This window comes from Pyrus communis, chromosome 10 (assembly GCF_041283825.1).
Source record: "Pyrus communis isolate YQ-2024b chromosome 10, ASM4128382v1, whole genome shotgun sequence".
Classification (NCBI taxonomy): domain Eukaryota; kingdom Viridiplantae; phylum Streptophyta; class Magnoliopsida; order Rosales; family Rosaceae; genus Pyrus; species Pyrus communis.
Window position 1 is genome coordinate 21371966 of NC_142574.1, and position 20086 is coordinate 21392051.

A 20086-nucleotide genomic window follows, 5' to 3' on the forward strand; every position below is an offset into this window, starting at 1 on the left:
CTAATAAACAGAAGAAACAGAAGCAACATCCATTTCACACAAATCTTGCCCTTGCAGTCAAGGTGGCAAAATATATATCCGGTAGGCTAGCATCTAAGTTTTCAAGCACAAACGTGCAAAGCCCAAAACACGTAGGGCACCTGTTTCCATAAGAAACAGAAGTCTGAGAAGTGCATTTTAGTTTAGAGAACATGCATGTATTTTCTAACAGCGAAAACATGAGCAAATATGATTGGGCATAAACATGAGTAAAAAATCCAAACCTCAAGAATATGATTGTATTATAGCAAATATGATTGTGTCGTACTCGAGGATCAAATGGGGACTTGAGATTTTGGTAACTGTGTAGAAGAAAAAGAACACCAATGGAACATTCCTAGAAACTAACCCTCAAACCCATCCAATTCGGATCAACTAATCAACCAAATTAGCCCAATCAATAACCCTAAATTTTACTCAAGCAAATTTGCCCAATCAATAATCCTTAAGGATAAGATTATTTTTAGCCACACACACAAATTCACATGCTAGTCATTTGATACATTTAACTAATTCTGCAAGTTGTAAATGATTAAGAATAATTTAGAATGATTAAGAATAAATTGCAAGTACTTGAAAAGCTGAGTAGCGAAGTTTGGAGAAGTCGTTAAATAATCACTATCTGAGGATTGATTAAGAATAATTGAGCAAATTGCAAGTACTTGAAAAGAATAATTCGTCCTGTTAATTGTACAATGTCTTTTCATGTCAGCTAAGTTGAATGTATATAAAAACGAAGCTGCATATCTTACCGATCCCATTCACTCATCTATCCCTCTGTTCATTCACTCATCTATCCCTCTGTTCATATCTTACCGATCCCATTGTATGTTTCTGCCCAATAATATTTGCTCATGTTTTCGCTGTTAGAAAATACATGCATGTTCTCTAAACTAAAATACACTTCTCAGACTTCTGTTTCTTATGGAAACAGGCGCCCTACATGTTTTTGGCTTTGCACGTTTGTGCTTGAAAACTTAGATGCCAGAATAAGAACAAAACAAGTTTTTTTTTTTGTTTTTTTTTTATTTTTTATTTTTTTTTATGTTTTTTTTGACAATTGCTAAAACATGTGCCTAACCTACCGGATGTATATTTTGCCACCTTGACTGCAAGGGCAAGTTTTGTGTGAACTGGATGTTGCTTCTGTTTCTTCTGTTTATTAGGGAAACAGAATGTTCAGTTTCGTCCTGTTAATTGTACAATGTCTTTTCATGTCAGCTAAGTTGAATGTATATAAAAACGAAATTGCATATCTTACCGATCTTATTCACTCATCTATCCCTCTGTTCATTCATGATTATGTTGAATTTATTCAGTTAAAATGTGTCTTATTCATGAATGAACAGAGGGATAGATGAGTGAATGAGATCGGTAAGATATGCAGCTTCGTTTTTATATACATTCAACTTAGCTGACATGAAAAGACATTGTACAATTAACAGGACGAAACTGAACATTATGTTTCCCTAATAAACAGAAGAAACAGAAGCAACATCCATTTCACACAAATCTTGCCCTTGCAGTCAAGCTGGCAAAATTTATATCCTGTAGGCTAGCATCTAAGTTTTCAAGCACAAACGTGCAAAGCCCAAAACACGTAGGGCGCCTGTTTCCATAAGAAACAGAAGTCTGAGAAGTGCATTTTAGTTTAGAGAACATGCATGTATTTTCTAACAGCGAAAACATGAGCAAATATGATTGGGCAGAAACATGAGTAAAAAATCCAAACCTCAAGAATATGATTGTATTATAGCAAATATGATTGTGTCGTACATGAGGATCAAATGGGGACTTGAGATTTTGGTAACTGTGTAGAAGAAAAAGAACACCAATGGAACATTCCTAGAAACTAACCCTCAAACCCATCCAATTCGGATCAACTAATCAACCAAATTAGCCTAATCAATAACCCTAAATTTTACTCAAGCAAATTTGCCCAATCAATAATCCTTAAGGATAAGATTATTTTTAGCCACACACACAAATTCACATGCTAGTCATTTGATACATTTAACTAATTCTGCAAGTTGTAAATGATTAAGAATAATTTAGAATGATTAAGAATAAATTGCAAGTACTTGAAAAGCTGAGTAGCGAATATGATTGGGTTTGAGGGTTAGTTTCTAGAAAATGCAAATGTGAATGAAAATGTAACTTTTGGTCTTCTACTTTCATAACCAATACAAATCTCAAATGTGGGAGTCTCAAAAGTTGTTTCATTTATTTCATTCCAAAGAAATTTTTTGTTCAGACAAATATTCGAACAAAATACTCTCTGACTGACACCACTTAAACACCTTAGAAGAACTCACGTTTCTCTACCTGAAAAGGAGTTCAAGGATATGAAAAAAATTCTTAATACCAAAAGCATAAACCACACTCAATACAATCAATAACTAAACTAACAATATATTCAACAATTTATCAAAAACAAACCATATAATTAATGAGTGGTGAGTGCAGACTTTATGGCATTCAGGGCACCAATTATCCTAAAAGAGAACGCGTTTTGGTCCTCCTCCTTTGCCATTTCCTCCTCATCCCCTAAATCCTTATCACCTGCACGTTCCAACACCGTCTCGAGAAGCACCTTTAGCAAACACCAGGGAGGAAAAACTAATTAAATTTTTTAAAACAAATATTAGTGCACTACAAAAATACATCATCTATAATAAGCAAACACGCGAATGCCTGAAAACACTAAAAGTCTAATATATCCTTGCATTAGTCCTAATAATCCAAAATCACGTCAAATGGAGGAAAATGATATATCAGAATCGAATACTCATACTAATAGAAAGTTTTTCCTTAATTTATCTAATTATCGAAATAAATAAAAAATTAGATCAAGAAAACCAAGAGCCAGATACAATTTTGATGCAAAGAAAGCAAAGTTAGAATACCAAGAGCCAGATTATGCTATTAAATCAAAGAAAACTGAGATGCAATGGAATATATACAAATCTAATCCAAGAAAGCAAACCAAAACCCTTACTGTCTGAGAGAAATTGGGATAGAACATCGTAGAGAGAAAGCAAGAGGAGAGATATACCTGGCTCTGGTTGGAATTGCTGGTGATGAATGTTTGGAGATAAGCTTTACCTTTCACTCGCTTTTGATTCCTGTAGCCACAACAGACACATCGCTTGTGACAGTTTCCAAGGGAATTCCGAATTCAAAATTGAACAACCTAAACCATAATTAACTCACAATTTAGTTCCATCAATATGATAGACATACCAAACTGTCAACAAACTAACAAAAGTAAACATAAACATCCCTAGAAATAGCCTAATGGTAGGATTATGTAGTCCAACTGTGCTGAACTAAATAAGAAAAAATTCAAGTGATCAAAGCTAATCTAGAGCTTTCACCGCTTCCAAACACAGCAAGAATCAGAACATGCGTTGTCAATTTCAAGAAATTCACAGAAAGAGAAAAAGAAAGGGATATAGTACAAACCTCAGATCGACTGGCCTCAATCCTCTCTATTCCCTCATTATCGTAGCAGAAATCGACAAAAGCATATATACAATGACATTTTATCAGCTACTGGTTGGTCCACGTTTATTACCTGCCATAAATAGAGAAACAATTTGGTATAAGAATCTGATAAGAATCTCATTCCACAAAACTTCTTCAGTGTTGGCCTAAACAACTGCAAGCAAAAAAATCCCCAAGATACATACTTTCATCCAAATCATCCACCGCCATTAACAAAACCACACCCTATATCTTCCCTTAGCTTAAGATTAAAAGAGTTAACTTATCACCCAAATAAAATAGGTAGATTAACGAATATGAGTTAAAAAGTGGAGGAAAGCAACAAAACCAATCAAACAACGAATTGTCAATAGAATAAAACAACAAATATAGATATCTAAATCAAAGTTTTTTTGACAAAATTTGTGCAAGCATAGTTTCATTTGACAAAAATGTGTTCCCAATTTAATAGGCCATTACTACTTACCAGAACAAATTAGTTTTCGTATCGAAACCAACATAAATCTAAGCAACATACACATTTTAATAGTAAATAAATCGAAAAGCAGATTAATAACCACATCACAAATTCCCCCATATTAAATAGTTATGTTACCTCACCAGTAGGAGCAGAAGGGTGGTGTGTGGTTGCACTATGGCCTTGTACCAAGAAGGATGACGACACTTAGGACGACATTTGCTTGCCGTTTAACCAAAAATTACCCGTCGAATTTCTGAATCTCACCGGAAAAATGCAAATGTTAGGATTACCTTTGATTAACCTTAAAATGAACTGAAATCCAACATGCAATACCTGAATTTATCTTTTGGGAGTGAGGGGAGTCGTTTCCAGGTAATGGCAAGGGCCAATTCACCTGCAGATTTGGTATTTAAGATCTGATACCTTCCCTCCATTCGAAAAAGCTTTGGAAGGTCGTGAAATTGCCCATGAATATCGGTTGCATCAACATGCAGGCAAAGCATAAAAATTATAATAAATCAACAATTGTCAAATAGAAAAGAGAATGTATTTAAGGTTGAAAGAGAGCAGGCTTAACATTTTGTCCTGGTAATTATATTCCAACTCTTCCATATATAGCAATTATATTCTAACTTTTCCATATAATAACTTAACTGTTTTTTCAACCCTGGAACCAATTACATAAATACGAATGCAGCATTTCTATTGAAGGATATAATTCTCCTCTCCCTATATTCTTCCCCTTTCTCTAACCAAATAAAAATCCCCAAAAATATGCACAAAGAATTCTAAAAAAAAAACAATACAAAATTAATGCAAGCAAAGAAAAAGAAACGAAAACTCTTCTGTCAGATTCTATTAGTTTCTTAGTAACCAGCAGTGAAATATTTCATCCTCTCACCAATTAATTAATATGTGAATAAACAAATGACTAAACTTTCTTAATCACAAAAGGCACAAAGCAAAAAACGAAAATCATTTACCTTAATGACAAAGCACTCTCGAGTTTGAACGGTTACATTATCTTATTGTTTAAAAACTGAAAATCTACAAATGTTAACATTTGCACATATATCAGAGAAGGCATTATCGCCTGGATTTATCCTTTAAGAAAATCGACAACAACTGTAACGTAAACTACCAAATACCAAATTAAATACTCGAACATGACAACCCCAAACATAAACAAAATTCTATATGAATTCAAAACAATATTAATTAGGGCACAAGAACGCCAAACATAAACAAAATCCCAAACCAATTAAAAAAAAAAAACTCGGGGCAAAATAGGCCAAACCCGTGCATTCCTCATCTTTCCCTTTCCTTCCCGTCTCTTTTACCCTCATGCCATTAATCTCTCTCCTCTTAAAATTATATAAACAACAGCAGAAAACATTAATAAAGTAATGAAAATAAACACAGACCTTAACAAAAAAAAAACCCAATTACTCATCAACTTCATGTATATATAAAAGAGATGAGACTATCTTTTATAAACGATATAAAAGAGGTTAGAGTGCAAGGGCAAGACTGAATGAAATCATGAAACTTAAAAGAGAGATATTACATGGATCAATTGTCATCATACAAAACATGGAAACTGGTAGTGCAGCTGGATGCCTCTAAGACCCTCAGCCCCACAGAAGTCATAGAACTTGGCAGCATATGGTAGATTGTCGGGTCCCAATTCATAGTACCTTAAATTGATAAAAAAAATAAAATAAAACACCAATCAAATCAAGCTGTCATTTCTAATTAATCAAATTCCAGACCCTAAGAAATATAGAAGCATAGTTATTGAAGAGCAATTTCTCTCTCTCTCTCTCTCTCCCCCTCAATATTTCCAGTCGACTCAGAAATAGAAAATACAACCCAAAATGCCCAAAAAGAAAAAGCTCAAAGGCAAAAATAGAAAATAAAAAGGCATTCGAAAAGAGAAAGTCCTTGAAATTTACCCAAAATGCACAGAGATCCAGGACTCACAGAAAAATTAATTTCAGGATCAAACACTAAAGGGATGTGAAACTTTACCCTTTTTCTCATTTGCAGGTACCAAAATCAATTTACAAAATTAAGGTTGGGCTTTTCATAGTCTCTATTGGGTAATGAAAGTCATGTGAAAAGTTCGGAAATAACCAAACCAACATCCAATTTAGTACAGACCTAAGAAAAAAATAAGTAAGAAACTATTTCCAATTTGTCATTCATTTATCAAACACAGTAATACAGTCACAGAAAAGCTCTTAACTCACTTATCAAAATTGAATTAATTAAACTGGATGTTGGGGTCAAAATTTTGTGTCCGCCTAAGGATATTTGAGGCTAAAAATTTGAACTCTACTCAGTTTAGCTTCTTAGTTATTTTATTTTTCGGTCTTCAGATTTCGACTAAATATTTAACATTCCATAGTGTAGTTTCAACTTCAACTTTCCCATGAGAGCTTGCATACTGGATTTACCTTTTGCAATTTAAATTACATGACTCAAAATACAACCCAAATAGAACACAAATGGCCCATAGAAAAAAAATGCGAAATACTTACCAATCACTATTCACAGTTTTAGTCAAAGAATTCAAATTTCAGAGATACAAAACAGTGAAGCTTGTATAAATCATTTATAAAGGTTACCTCCTTTTGGTTGAAAAACTGAAGGGTGACGCCAATTCTTCTTCTGCTTCCACCTCCTTATGGAACTTTAACCGCTAGTCATATTTGTACGTGAACCTGAAATCAGCACCCAGTCAGTACCTTTGGCAAGCTCATGGGGGTATTACAACATGTATAGGAAGATTATTGCAACTCTAATAAACAAAGAAGCATTCATTTGAGGATGTCGATGAGGGAGAGAAGAAGAAGAAAAGAAGAGCTAGTTGAGGAACAGAAGAATTTTGGTGCTGTGTTCGGTTTGGAGGTATGGTCTTAAGAATTTACAAACTGCCTATATGATTCGCTTGTTTCAGTGTCTTCATTATCTCTAATTCTTTTTTACCACCTCTTCTTTCATGAAGGCATAATCGTCAGATTATTTTCTAACATAAAATATACACCCATGAGTAGTTTAAAGCATAACTGTATTGAATCAAGCAGATGAAATAAACTTCAGTTTTGTTCGAGCAGAATTCAAAACCTAAAACCAGATATTAGAAAGGCTTACTAACATCTCAACCAACAACCTTTAGCTCCTATTCAAACATTGTGGAATCAGTTTCAACAATGAAACCCGCTACAAAAGAGAAAATTTTGATTAAAATGGGTGACATTACATCTAACTGAAGAAACTAAAACAAAAGTATAGCAAATTATATACCTTATACTGTCAAGCAACCAAGTTGTTCCACCAACGACCCAAAATTCTGAAGGAAAAAAAAAAGGGTAAATCTATTAGCAATTCAGAGCCCTTAAAATTATCAAAAAACTGGGATAACAGTAAAGAAATTAGCAAAAAATCAAACCCACCAATCATTGGTGACCTTCATATGAAAAGCAATCTCCCATACCGCAGCCTCTTACGCCTATCCAAAAAATATAGACCTATAATATTCATTCCCCTAGGCACCAAAACCACCATAGTTGCCTCATCCCCCAAGCCGCAGAACTATTCTCGAAATCCCACTATACCATTTTCCTAGCCGCCCCCAACTCCACTCTTCAATTCATCCTATCTGCCACCCAGCTATGTATATATATTCTATAGTTCAGTAATAGGAATGAGCTTATCGTAGTGCGTAACTACGCTAATGATTCATAATCAAACAAAATTAAAGATGAAAAGTCTTGGTACCTGTAGGCAAAGGCTAAATCCACCAATCTCTTCCTAATCAAAGTATAATAGCTGCAAAAAGAGGTGGTTCATGGTGAACCCCTGAGTGAGAAAGAAAATGTGTAATCAAAGAGACTTGAAACTCATAACCACATAAATAACAATCTTATTATTATCATCGATGGAAGTAATATCCTTTATTATGTTTTTAGACACAAATCATAAGACTATATTTCTAGTTTCATTTCACCAGTAATTTATACCCTGCCCCCTTCCAGTTTAAACTTTATAGGATGCTTTTCTTTAACCTTAGTTCTTGTCAATCAGTGAAGAGTAATAACACATACAGACATTAAAGTTGAAACCTTTTCCAAGTAGATGCCACACATACAAAAAGATATTAAGCTTAAAGACCTTAATACCCAGCTTTGGATAATTGGCAAGTACCTGCTAACCTTCCCTTATATGCTACAAATTCTGACCTTAATGGAATTTGATTAGAATTATTCAGAGCACAAAAATACCCGTAAACACAAACGAAATTCTTTGAGCCGCACAATATTGCTCAATATATCATGGAGTATTAATCAATCAGATAACCACAATCAAGGCAACAACAATAAAAACAAAAGCAAAAATTCCATGCTTTAAGTAGAAAAAATTCACATCTGTTGTAACGAATCGACATGAGAATCAAGCAACCAAGTTATGAAATATGAATTTAAAATGTAACTATTTACTGTGTCTATAATGAATCTATGAAATCAAATAGTTAAACCCTAAAAAGCACCACTGCAAATAGCATAAGAAAATCGAAATTAACCCCAAAGAAATTGGCAGAGAAGATTATGAAAAGGGAATACCTTTCGGCCCTTTGCGCTATTGGAAAAAAAACCCAACAAAGCCAAAGCCTCCAACTCAAGACTGTTGTGGGATTTTGAAGAGAGAGAGAAAATATTAGAAGAAATAAAGAGAGAAAATACCAAAAGAAATAAAGCAAGAGAGGGCCGGGAACCATAAGGGGGAAGAAGAATAAGAAGAAGTAGCAGCAGCAGCAGCAAAAACGAAGCAGAGGAAGAAGAAATAAGGGGAAAAAAAGGACGATTGAAATTAATGCATCAACCGACAATTGGATCGAGAGTTATGGAAGAAATTTGTATTTTACCGACATGTAGATAAGCTCGGATCTTTGAAGTGAAACGAAGACGATGAGTGGGTTGCGGCGGAAGCCGAGTTCACTAAGAGCGGATTCGTCGTCGCCCTCCTCCCCAACCTACGAAGTGCTCAAACGTCATAGCGGATGGATGGTTACAGACAGAGTCGGGAGAGAAAAAGAGGGAAAGATTTCGACAATTAAGATGACAAAAGTATCCTCCAAACTTTTAATCCGGGCCGTCCGATCTTAACCCTAGATGGGCATTCCCATCATTTGAACACCCAAAGGGCCGATCTCATCAACAATTGAGGTAAGCCCAGCAAACACAGCCTAAAACGAACTAACCCAGCCGCCTTCACTTAGTGGCAATCTTGTAAATAAACTGAAATATCGATCAAAACACTGTTCATATGAATAGTTCGATTTCCCCTCCTACTTTAGACTAAAGTAATTACCCAATTAATTGATTAATTGCCTAATTGATTGCAATTACACTCAAATCACCACTTCCCTATTTCTCCAAATAGGGCCGACCATACCCCTATATATAGCCACTCATTTTCTCCAAAACTGTGACAGCCCGTTCCCGATTTTCGAACCGTAAGGGTGAAATGATGATTTTGCCCTTATTATGGTTGTTTCGTTGTGTGGTTGTTTTTGGGTGTTGCTTGGTTGGTTTTGGACCACACACACACCACACTCACTCACACTCTCTCCTTACCCTGTCCCGAGCCCTCTCTCTCTCCCATTCCTATTCTTTTTGTACGGACGACAATCAAAACCATCCAAACCTTCACAGATCGAGGAAACAAATTACATATTCGTGCTCGTGAGGTTCGTAGGAGTTCAACCATACCCATTTCAGGTAAGGATACCTTCATTTTCACGTCGAACTCGGGATACCCCGATTTGGTCACTGTTCATGCACACGTTAATTCTTGAGTTTTTGAGAATTTTAAGTTTGTAGGAAGCTTGGTGAGGTCCTTAGGAGGCTCGAGGTGGTTCGTTTGAAGGTTTTGGACATCGGGATCGTGAGTTACAAGCTTGGCCGGAGTTGGTGGTGTTTTCCCGTCGAGATTCCGTGGATTTTAGTGCTTCAAAGTGGTATGGATTTGTTCCTCTTGTTGTAAGCTTCATTTTGGTACCAATTTTGTGAAATTTGGTTGAAAAACGAAGAAGATACAAGGTTTTAAAGTTTTCCCGATTTTCCGGTGCCGGCAACGGCGCCGGAGCTTCGCCGGAGAAGATGACGGAATATTCTGTCAGTTTGGACGAAATATTCCTAACGGCGTTAACAGAATCCGTCAGATTTAACGGAATATTCCTGACGGCGTTAACTAACGCCGTCAATGTGCCAGGCACGTGCCTGCGCATGGCCGGCGTGTGGGGGCGCGTACGGCGTCAGAAAATTTTTCTAAAAATATGAGGATGTTCCTGAGGTTGAGTAGATCACGTTGGTGTATTCATACATCCCATTTGAGCAATGTATGAAAAGTTATTTTGTGATGTTGGTTATGTGCTTTAAAATTAACGTTTTTATAGTTGTTTCGCATATAGGTGAGACCTATCCCGAGGACGAGCGCGGTCACTCGAGGCAAAGGGGTTACGACCCTTCTACATACTAGTGAGTGGGCTTTTGGTTTTCCATATATACCTATATACTTATACTTTTCCCAGAAAGTGAAATGAAACGTTTATTCGTTTATATGCCATGCTTATTGTTTGCCATTTATTTACGCATTATTAGTTGCATATATATATATATATATGTGTGTGTGTGTGTTGGTCCTGTGGACGCACAGGTAAGTGCTAGGTAATTTATGGTTTATGTTTATGTTCAGTAGTGATTTAAGATGCATAGAGAGCTCATAACCTGCACCTCCGGTGTTAGTGCTCCGGCCCAGAGTTGGGCACAGTCCTTCACGTGATGTTCACCTCCCGCACCACACGCTCATCTTGGATCCAAGTTAGGTGCACAGTCCTGTCGTACAGACCACTTTAGGTGGTTCCGACTAGTAGGTGACCCGCGATTATTCGCCCAGCCTTCACGTGATCGTAGCACTTGAGCGTACTTATATTACACCCAATCCTGTCGTACAGACCACTTTAGGTGGTTCCCACTCGTGTGCAGGTATAGTTAGTGAGATGGAGATTTGAGCTCTAGATTCAGCCGTACAGGTCACGTTAGGTGACTCCGGCTGACAGATTACATGGCATTGATTTGACATTACCTGAGCACTTGCATTTTATTTCGAGGCTTTTGGCATGGCATATTTCTGAGCATGACTTATATATATATGTATATCCTATTTTTCTGGGAAGTATACAGGTTTTACGGCGAGGGGTTAGAATCTTGGTTATGAACTGGTTTTTGAAAAGCTTTGCTTTGCCCACTCACGCTTTTTGTTTTGTGCCCCTCCAGGTTCTAGTAGGCTAGCACTTTTGGTGGCTCCCCAGAGGATTTCCCCGGCATATCTGACAGATTATCACCAGTGTAGGACCACTTTTGGGTGTGTTTTTGTAGTGTTGTTTCTTCCAGACTGCATTAGGTCTTCGTGCTCTGAACTTTGTTTTTCACGCTTGCACATGTATGTTCCTACTTTGTGTAAAGCTAGTTTTTATTTATTCGTACTTTTATTATTATTTATTTAGCTTCCGCACTGTGCATATGGTTACTTCACTTCCACGTGACGGCCAGCATGTCCTGATCTCGATCGGGGTGTGTCAAAAACCTAAGTCCAATTCTCTTTTAAAATTTTCCAAATTTCTCTAAACACTCTCTCAAATTCTAATTTTGGCATTGAAGGTTATTCGGCCAAAGCCCCCCATTCATCATGGGTGCGTGAGGCTCTTAACCATGACCTAAGGTGTTAAATGTTTTGCAGATGCATTTTCATCTAAGAAGAAGAAAGTGGAAATTTGTATCCACCATACCACCTATTATGGCTAGCCTAATATAAAGCTTAGCCCAATCTCCACCCTATTAGTGTAGATAATATTGTTTGTTAAAAAAAAAAAAAATCAAAACCAATGTTTAGAGCTCATCACTTTTAGAGTTCATTAAGAAAAATCATAGTGACACAAATATGCCTCAAAATGGTGTTAGACAAGTGTTTTAGAGCTGACCCTCTTAGAATTTGTTAAGAATCGAACCAAGCTGCGGCTGAGCCAAGATTTAGCTCAACAGCATGATAAAGAAGTTCTCATATTTTGTTAGTAGCTGTACATTCAATTACCCATGATTTTTCATAAATTCAGTTTCATTTTATGTTAAATATAACCCAAGTCCAATATATTCCGAGCAAAAGTTTCTAGCGGTGCACTCTCTTTCTCTAAGCAAAAAACAATCACATGATCTTAGACCACATGTTTTTACTTCATTAATCGAATGCGCATGTTACATATACGTCTGTCTTGATCCTAGTTCATTTCAATATTTGATGAAAATTTGATTACTTACAAGAAAATATCAACTGAACATGAATCTCTCTATTCGTTTTAAAATACATTTAGGGTCAAAAGTGATAAATAGTAAGTAAAAATAAGATTGTTGGGTTCAATTGCATCCATTGCCCCCACCTTGGCTTCCCCTATTAGAACTTAAGAGCATCTCCACTCGTTAGTAGAAGGTAAGAGCAAGGGTATGTAAGTTACCCTTGCTAATTGTAGAAAAAAGGCGAAAAACTCCCTTAATAATACAACCAACTACGAAATTGAAACAATCTTATTCTTAAAAGCATTAACGTATGGAACTTCCTCATCTTCTGCAGAAAACCTTATTCTCATGATGCGGTTTGTTTTGCTTTTCCAAATAAGTTTTGAATTAGGAGACATATTATTGAGGCGTTGGGACATGATATCACGATCCTTCTCGTCTTGCCTTTCTTGCCTATTTAACTCACTTTCTTTGGCATTTGCTTCATCTTTAGTTTTGTTTCCTCATAAGATAACCTTTCTTGCTCCATATCTTCAACTAACTTTGAATATCATTATTCGAAAAACTCCCTCTTGCAGCTGTTTTCTTAACAACCTTCTTACCAACAGGCGTCGGGATTTCTTGGGTCTCTAATGGCGTCTCCAACGATGACTCTTTAGTTGTTAGCTTGTGCAATGGAGTCTTGTTCAACTCAACTTGTGGACCACTAGGTAGAACTTTGTACTTCGGAGTATGCTTCACAATGCTCCAACATTCATGGTGTGAATGATTTCTTGTTATCAAGATTGAACCACATTTGTGTTTGTAATTGCTGAAAAAAATTGTGAAGCAACGTAAAAATTTATATAACAAAGTTCCAAATAATAATATTAATTACATTCTTAATTTATTAATAATAAAATAATATTACCACATTGGCTAAATTATCGCCACTACAATAAATTCCTTCCGCTTTTATGATGGCTTCTTGTCAAGCTTTCAAATCTTCATGTGGATGTTGAAAAGCAATCAATGCTCTAATACAACGGGGCCTATTGTTGTAGTTTTGTCAGCCCACCCTCCCTTCTTCGCGCGCGCACCTAACAGAAAAAAGAAAAAAATAATGGCTGATGTCAACTTGCTGCTAGCACATGCACAGGCTTGAGAAGCACGGGCTTTTCAGCAAACAGTGGTTGGCCCACAACTTGTCCTTACTTTATTGGACCGCTGGAGAGGGTATTTTGGGTTAGAGGAAAACATTGTTGTCTTTGCCCTTACCTTTCACCAACGGGTGTTGATTGACTTTGGGAATCAAGCTTTTATCTGAGTGCAGGGCATTTCTTCAGAGTGTTTCTTTGCTGGGGTTTGTTGTGGTTGTTTGATCACCCTTCCCCTCCAGGTCAGTTCAGTTATTTTAACAATTATGCTGCCCTGTATACATGCGTAACAATGCCTGCAACTCTACTCTGAAGTCCGAATAGAGTTGTATAGATATGCACTTTAAATCGATGCTTAACTAGGTGGAAGACGCGTCTCATGACGCGCTCTGGCTAAAAGTTGCACTTTGGTGGGCTGAAGATCTTCGATTATTTTACCAGATGAAAGAAAAACTGAGAAATGATATTCATATGCAGCCAGTTTGAGCTCAACCCGTCACTCGACTTGCAATACTTGCTAAAAGAGGTGAAATTATTTTACAAGTTTCAGATTTTCCTGGGTTTTGAAGAGTTAGTTTCTAGGCGGGAAAACTTTCCGGGGCATTTGGATCGACTTCCTTACGCGGTGGCTGCATCAACGGCAGTATTCCTTCAACATATTTGTATATACAGAGAAATTACTGAGATTATTTTTGGAGTAATATCCAATACAAAATATTGATTTTTAACAAAATCGTAGATATAAATTATCATACCAAACTTTTTTACTGTGCCCTCTTTCACCTTACCATACAAAGCTTTATATAACAGAAGAAATACAGTCGCATTTTAAGGATAAATTAACTATATAGGGTAGAACTATACAAAATAACTTAATAGCTCTCTTATCTGAAGAAATTTGATCTCAGAAGTCGCAAAATTCGAGTTCACATGTCACGTGATGCGAGATACGAAAGTTGAATGCTGAAGGCTTCTTTGAGCTCGGCCAAAACCTCTGCTATGGTTGGCCTTTGTGATGCATCTCTCTCTACAGATTTTATAGCAACTAAGGCTGCCTTTCTCATGCTTTCGGCATCGAATGTGCCCTGCAGGCTCTCATCCACTATCTCATATGCACCTGCCTGTAAGTAAGGCTTGGCCTGCACTCGTCAATACAGACAAAGAAACAATGAACTTTCGCCCAAAGGAAGAACACTGACACGCACAGAACAAAGTGCAACAAAATACAGATATTCGGTTTTACCCATAACACCAGGTTAAAGGAGTCGGGGGTTCCAGAGTGACTCAATGGTTCTCTCCCGCAAATCAGCTCCAGAAGAACAACACCAAAGCTATAAACGTCACTTTTCTCGGTAAGCTGCTGGGTCGAGTAATATCTGTGAATAGAGTTTAGTATAATTAATCGGTCAACACACGAGAAAAATAAAATCCATCAGAAATCAACAGCATTATGGAGGGTCTAAAGAAATACTCAGGATCAATATAGCCGGCAGTGCCCTTAACGACAGTGGTCACATGAGTTGCTTCCGCTTGCATTACTTGCTTAGAGAGGCCAAAATCACAAACCTTAGCATTCATCTCCTTGTCCAGAAGGATGTTACTGCATTTCACATCACGGTGTATGACTCGCGGCTCATTCCCGTTGTGTAGATAGTCCAATCCTTCAAAAGAAAGAAATTAGACTCGTGATTTAGATAAAGTTGTTGAAATAGAGTAGGAAGACCCATATCAGAAGCAGAAGAACCAGCATACCTTTTGCAGCATCGACAGCAATTTTCAGCCGGCGAACCCAACTCAGTGAAACTTTTTTACTCTTTTGACCTGATATAACATCAGAACACCTCTTGAAATTGCAACTTTGGATTAAAGAACAACACTTTTTCCACAAGGAATTAAAATTGCTTTTGTTGATGCATAATTTTGGCATACCGTAAAGATGGTTAGCCAACGATCCGCCAGGAAGATATTCATAAACAAGTATTTGCTGCTTTGCTTCATGACAGAATCCTTCCAAGCCTACAAGATTTTGATGGCTAATTCCCGACAAGAGACGCACCTATAAAAGATTAGGACCTTAGAAGTTATTAAGAGCTATGAATTTTCAAAATATCTCTGCTTTATAAGCGAGCAAAGAGTTTACAGATTGAGATGGTGAACCTCGTTGATAAAAGAATCTGCCCCCAGTTGGCTTTTATCGAATCGCACTTTCACAGCCACCATTTTTCCATCCGAAAGCTTTCCAAGGTAAACACAACCGAAACTACCCCGGCCTATAACCTCCTTAAAATTGTTTGTAGCTGCCTTGATTTCTTTGTAGGTAAAAACTCTTGCAGCATTCCAGTTTCGCATATCCGCCACCTCCCCTAAGCAGTAACCAAACAACGTTCGTGTAAGAATTAAGTAAGAATCTTCAATCTACAAAATCATAATCTGGATGTTCACATACTTGCCGCACATGTCATTTCAAGTCTCCTTTTCTTCATGTGCAAGAATACTAAAAGGAAGACAAATATCGCAAGTGCAAGTAAGGCTCCTCCAATTGCGCCAAGTATAATTGCTACATGGCTGTGTTCAGTGTGTTTCTTTCGGGGAAAGAGTGTAACTTGTGGTGCCTCAATTGAAGAGTTGGATGAAGGATCATTGCATGACATTGTCGAAAAAGAGAGGCATAAATTTCCAGATGTCCTGCACAGTATCAGTGCATTATCACAAGAGGAAACATAACGTGCAGCAGACAATGACAATGTTAAATTCAGTACCTGATTTCCAAACTTTCTCGGTTCAAGGACAGCGGAAGAGTGCCTTGTAGTTTGTTGTTTTCCAGGTTCCTGATAAATGCAGTGAATGTAACTTGAGTGAGAGTGATGCGATTAATGATTTTACTCGTATATGAACTGGAAAGTATACAAGGGTTCACTTACAATAAGTGAAGTTCTTCTAACTCTCCCAAGCTGTCTGGAACGATTCCCTGCAAAGTATTATTTTGCAAGTCCCTCCATATAGAGTAAGCAGAAGAAAAGTGACAATGCAATGTTAGTATCAGACTCCGGGTTCATAAACAAGCGTAAACTTATGTTCAAAAGCATAGAAATGCAGAAAACATTCAACTTACAGAATTTGGAGGCTAACCAAGTTCTCCAACTCAGTACCGAAGGATGTTAGTCGATTGAAGCTCAGATTCCTGGAAGTTCGAGTCAAGTAAATGATTGTCACGGTGTAAGAGACAGAATTTCTGGTAAAGAATAAAAGGGGATTACAATTTCTCGAGGCGTGTCAAGCTGCCCAAATTCTGTATTTCACCGGCAAGTGATGTGTTATGCAGATCCCTGGGCATAAATACCACCAAAACATAAGGAAAATATAACATCAATATTAGCAAACAAGTAAGATTTCATCACCAAAAATATTCTCAAAACTAGTAGCAGTCTTAAGACTTTACAATGTTTTAAGATCAAGCAAATCGCCGATGGCTGCACTAATCGACCTCAAACTGATTCCCGGAAGCTCCCTAAAAAGACGTAGACAGTAAGTTCAGCATAAGAGATAAAATGAAACGTTAATTCTAGAACTACAACGAACATACAGTGATGTGACTATGTTTCCTTCACATCCAATTTGATCCCATGATTTAGGAGAGCAAGGATCATCTTGCCACCCCAAATCTAAACCGGTAGACTGTTGGATAACCTGAAGAGCTGATACTGCAACATAATGTAGGAGATCACACAAAAATAAAGTCAGTTGTAGATCGAAATTAGCGCATCAAGTGACCTTGATTATTAATTGTGGCAAATTGAAATGGTACCTGTAGTGGAGGAGGCTTCCTCTGGAACATCGAGAATTTCATACACCTCAATTGCGTTGACTTGAGGATAGAAGCTGATGGTTTTCAGTGTGACGTTCAAGCTCTTTATTCCTCTCTGTTTAAAATATAGTGTTCTAACTTCTGAGCTTCTGATGGTATAGTTTGACTGCACAACAGCACCGTTGATTAAGATATCAAACGAAGGAAAAACAGGAAGAATCCCAGCAAAGTAGAGGACAATGTAGTAGTCTGCCAGGGTATCAAGAGGAAAGGTATATGTCAACATGTCCCTTCGCGCCAAAACTCTTGCTGTTTGGAGAATGGCAGCAGGGGGAGCCTCCTTCAAAGCAGAGAAATTGAAGCTAAGCTGAGTCTTGAACTCGGTGGATGTATGAAATGGTGAAAAGCTTTGATCAGCATCCCATATCCGATCATACGGATCCAAAGGGTACCTGTTTTTAGACAACGAAAACTCCAATAAAACATCGAAGTTAATGGTGAACTGACCCAACTCAGTATAAGCTCTTGAGAGTCAGAAAATTTCATACCTCAAAGTTCCATTCGTGTAACCGCAATTTATCCGGTAGTTTTTCCTAAGTGACTTGTTAGGGAAATCTTCCATGCCACTTGTGTAAGCTTCTTGAGGAAGTGGCCTAACTTCAAGTGTAGAAATTACAGGAGCTCCTCTACCTGCAGTTTCGTGCAAACAGAACAACACTGTGTCCTTATCAACTGGCCAAACAAACTCTTCTGTCCACGGATCATTTTTTAGGAGGTCTATAGTACTAACAATGGCTGTCCCAAGAGAGACGGAGAATGACGGGGGCTTTCGATGCCCGTCATAGTTTTTATATACAAACTGAGCTCTCACAAGAACCAAAGACGACACATTGGTGACTGGTAGCTTATAACAATTCCGGCCTTGGGAAATTGGGAAGTACCGAACTGGGACACTAGATGAGGAAGTTCCTTCGATGTAATCAACATTGGTTATGTTGCCAGTGGCGATGTACGCACTGTCTGGAATCCATGAGATTGAAGATGAATCGGTGTAATCGGCAGTTCCACCGCAAATCAAGCTCAAGAAACCTGTCCATCATATGCATGAAGAACCAACACTTAAAATGTAGGAATTAGGAGGATGAACCAAAAAGTTTGATGAAAAATTTGCATACCATCTTGGTCACATAAGGCAACTAGCGAAAAGCCGAAGAACAGACAGATGCCAACCCACAAACAATGGAGGTCCATGAATTCGGAACCACGAAAGTTTGCTATCTTCAGAAACCAGAGAAGCCCAAAATACTTATCTAGGAAACAAAAGGGAGTAAACAGAGTGAAGATTTCAAAAGAAGGAAGTGAAAGAGATATTGGGATCCAAGAAAATGATTGTCTTTCTTTAGTGGGGTCACTGGGGCGACAAATTGATGAATTAGTTACAAATAAAATATCAAAAGTGTCATTTTATTTTGCAGTTTTTGTTTAATAGTCAGGACTACTCATTAACACGGTAATTAAACGGCTCTATTTAGTATTGAATCTGTAAAAAGGAGATAAAAGAAGGCTGTGACTAGAGGATGAAAAAGGCGCAATGGTGATGATGAAGGAGTAGCAAATAATTATAATTATGAGACATGCACAGTGCTAGTAATAATATTGTAGTAGGTGTTGAAAAAGAAGGCCATTTTCAGTTATGAATAGAGAAGTTATTAAGCGTACATGTAACATAGTGTTAGTTTTGGGGTTTTGAAATGAGAGATTCTAACGCACCATCAAGGATATTTTCTCATTTCAATATCTCACTCATTATGTGGTCTAGTCTTGTCTTGAGCGAGATACTCATATAAAATATATTATTTTTGTATACATGCAACGTTCCAACTCATCGTGCTATAAAATTGGGAAATTTTTTTCTTGGTTATTTTTTATAAAAATCCAGGAAAAAAAAAGAAAGAAAAAGGGAGGGTCTTGCTTGTCTCAGAAATAAGCAACAGTTGCATTAGATTAATTAGTCAAGGCTTCAAATGCAAGTTTCAGTAATGTGGATTAGTGGAAGATGATGATGCATAGGATGCTTAATGCAGGGTGCAACAAAACGATGATTTTTGTGGTTCCCTTTTTGTATAGCTTTGCTTGTAATTTCTCTCTTGCTCCAACTGCTACCTTTTATGGGAAGGAAAGGTGCTTTGTCCTAACCAAACCCATCATTTTGGGCCTACAAAGGAAGACAAAATATGAACCAATACCCTATGTTTCTCATGCATCAATGATATATGCTATTCATTTTTAAGACCATCTCCAACCTTTGGAGAAAAATCTAAAATTTTTAACTCAGAAAATTTAGGTTTTAACCCAAAAACAGTTTTTCTGCTCTAATCCTTTTGGCCTAAATTTTTTAGCCTCAGACTATTAAACATTAAATTTAGGCTAATTTTTTCTTTTAAGTAATTTTAAAAAAAAAAAAATTATGTACACCATCCTGATTTAATTTTATGAACATTTTAACCTAAAACTATTTAGATGCCGATAAATATTGAAAAATCACTAAATTTGGGTGAATTTTGAGTTAAATATTTTTTTTATAATTATTTTAGCCGTTAGATTTAAATTTGGGCCGTTAGGTCTTTTTTTATACCGTTGGATTTAATTATATTAGATATCAACCGTTAGATTCAATAAATATATAAATATAAAACAAACAAACAAAAAATTCGAACGTGGACAACCAACGGCCCATTTAAACGTGGCCGCATGATAAAAAAAAGAGCCGTTAGGCTCATGATTG

General features: G+C 37.0%; 1 protein-coding gene and 1 long non-coding RNA gene across 14 annotated transcripts; both read right to left on the minus strand.

The window, feature by feature from the left end:
- Window positions 1-2492: 2492 nt before the first annotated feature.
- On the minus strand, window positions 2493-9062 carry LOC137719730 (uncharacterized). Of its 13 annotated transcripts, none has more exons than XR_015952695.1 (10): window positions 8934-9062; window positions 7790-7870; window positions 7465-7520; window positions 7316-7361; window positions 6637-6732; window positions 4340-5703; window positions 4142-4259; window positions 3505-3616; window positions 3095-3232; window positions 2553-2632 (listed from the first exon to the last, which is right to left on the minus strand). It is a non-coding gene; the product is annotated as an uncharacterized LOC137719730 (long non-coding RNA). The 13 variants fall into 13 exon arrangements; XR_015952697.1 differs by having other exon boundaries at window positions 7790-7840; window positions 8934-9059; XR_015952696.1 differs by lacking the exon at window positions 8934-9062 and adding an exon at window positions 8632-8795.
- A 5155-nt stretch (window positions 9063-14217) lies between these two features.
- Window positions 14218-18698, minus strand: LOC137729755 (Leucine-rich repeat protein kinase family protein). Its single transcript, XM_068468775.2, has 16 exons — window positions 18477-18698; window positions 17850-18390; window positions 17302-17753; window positions 17080-17197; window positions 16936-17004; window positions 16754-16822; window positions 16609-16677; window positions 16418-16489; window positions 16256-16324; window positions 15943-16181; window positions 15654-15859; window positions 15426-15552; window positions 15249-15317; window positions 14968-15157; window positions 14740-14872; window positions 14218-14635 (listed from the first exon to the last, which is right to left on the minus strand). The coding sequence occupies exons 1-16, from the start codon at window positions 18550-18552 to the stop codon at window positions 14423-14425; spliced, it is 2712 nt and encodes a 903-aa protein (XP_068324876.2). The 5' UTR covers window positions 18553-18698; the 3' UTR covers window positions 14218-14422.
- Between the last annotated feature and the right edge of the window lie 1388 nt (window positions 18699-20086).